General features: G+C 62.9%; 1 protein-coding gene across 1 annotated transcript in view; it reads right to left on the bottom strand.

Moving 5' to 3' along the window:
• The window catches only part of MYT1 (myelin transcription factor 1), a 45,973-nt gene that overhangs the window by 17,473 nt on the left and 26,537 nt on the right, over positions 1 to 1,963 (bottom strand). Inside the window, exon 12 of the mRNA XM_046679746.1 lies at positions 1,223 to 1,489. Within this exon, the coding sequence (XP_046535702.1) occupies positions 1,223 to 1,489 (267 nt within the window). The remainder of the gene's footprint in view (positions 1 to 1,222; positions 1,490 to 1,963) is intronic.

Here is a 1,963-nt window from a genome sequence, read left to right as displayed (position 1 = left end):
GGGCGGGGAAGGTGCCGAGGGCACTGGGGAGGGACGACGTCACAGGGGAAGGAGGGGCACAGCTCAGTCCTGGGGGCACGAATGGAACAAGGAGGAGAGCAGACGTGGAGACACTGCACTGGTGGCCCCCACACAGGAGGGCCCCGCCCCAGCCTCAGACTGCGCTCCCACCAGCCAGGGAGAAAAGTGCCTGTGCAGCCCCATAGACACGGCCTCCACTGGGCCTCAGTCTTTGAGGCGCCCCTCTTCTGGGGCCTGGCACCCAGTTGCAGCTCGTGATGAGCCAAGTGATCTCAGCCTGGGGCCCAGTCCGCTCCTCCGTAAAGTGGGGAGCATGTGAAGTGTGTATAGGGAGCCTGGCTCCCAGGAGTATGGAAGCTCCCCCTCCACAAGGCGCCGCCCCTGCCCTCCTGGGGGTCCGGCCTCTCTATCACCCACACCAGCCCTCCTGGGGGGCTGGCCCTGCCTCCATCCACAGGAACCTGCCCCCTGCCTTCTTGAGGGGCTGGCAGGGAGAAGGGAGGAGACAGGAGGGGACCTGCACTGTGTGGAGGCTGCCCTGAGCCTGTGCTGCTGTCACACTGGGCTGTGCTGCTTCAGACACACATCTCTTTGCGGAAAAACCCTCGATCATCTCGACGAGCGGATGACGGGAGAGGGAATGCTCAGTGGCCCCAGACCACAGCTCCGGCACAGACACCTGGCTTGCTGCTCTTTACCAGGTGTGCTGGTCTTGGGACTCAGACCACTGCCCAAGGGGGCTCTCAAGACCAGGATTTTTCTCCTGCCTCTGTCCAAGGAGCCAGGAGGCCTGGAGTGTCCTGGGGATGGTTACAAGGGGCAGCCACCAGAGTTCGAGGTCTCCCGACCTGGACAGCAGGTTGGTGGGATGCCCACAAAACCAAGGAACTCAGAGCCATTCCCAAATCCCCCTCCAGGGGGTCTGAAGGAGGCCTTTCTCCCTGCCCTCCCTGAGGGCCTGCACCCTACTCACTGCCGCGTCTGCGGAGGTGAGAAGACCACCCCTCTCTCGGACAGATGAGGCCACAGCATGGCAAAAGGGTGACAATCCCTCCATTCCTAGCTTCCCGGAGGCTGCAGAGCCCTATGTGGGAAGGACAGGACCCCCGAGGCTCTGCTGGAGAAGCAGGTGCATCGACAAGAGCCCTCAGGCAGGGCAAGACCCCTGCAGCGCTGCCCCTGGCTCAGCTCCCGCACCTACCTCCTCGGGCTCCTCCTCTCGCTGGCGGCTGGGCTTAGTGTAGTCCAGAGGCCGGTCCCACTCATCCTGGCGGGAGGCCTGGCTGGACTGGGGCGAGGTCATGGAGCTGCTGGGGGCACTGGTGCCGCCCTGGCGCTGGGAGGCATCAGGAGACTTCACGCCTGGGCTGCTGTTGCTGCTGCTGCTGGGGAGGGCACTGCCCCGCTTGCGGTGCTTATGCATGCTCAGGTCCAGGGTCCCGTTCTCGTCCACCTCGATGTCCGCTGCCTGCACTTGCACAGGTGAGGTCTGTTAGTGATTCCGCCCTTCCCGCATGCCTTCTGGTGCATTACCTCAGCATCCAGAAGGCCTGCAACAGCGGCTCCCTCGAAAGGAAGCCAAGCCAAACAGGAATCGAAGGGCCCAGGAGGAGGGGTGCTGGCACGCCACCATCTCAGACTCACATGGGGAACCACCTCTCTCCCTCGAGTCCCCAGCACCACAAACCAGACCCTGGAGAGGGCCGAGAGCGTGGTCGGGGAGAACCACCAACAGACGCAGAGAGACACAAAGGAGCACTGTGCGCCCCACCCGCAGACTAAGGGAAACGTGGGAGCACATGCGTGTGCGTGACCCTCAGACACAGGGAAACATGGGAACACGTGTGTGCACAACCCTCACAGTTATGCAAACATGGAATACACGTGTGCACGACCCTCAGATTCAGGGAAACATGTGGGAACACGTGTGTACAACCCTCAG

The sequence above is a fragment of the Equus quagga genome, chromosome 12 (assembly GCF_021613505.1).
Source record: "Equus quagga isolate Etosha38 chromosome 12, UCLA_HA_Equagga_1.0, whole genome shotgun sequence".
Taxonomy (NCBI): domain Eukaryota; kingdom Metazoa; phylum Chordata; class Mammalia; order Perissodactyla; family Equidae; genus Equus; species Equus quagga.
This window is presented reverse-complemented; position numbering and strand designations above follow the sequence as displayed.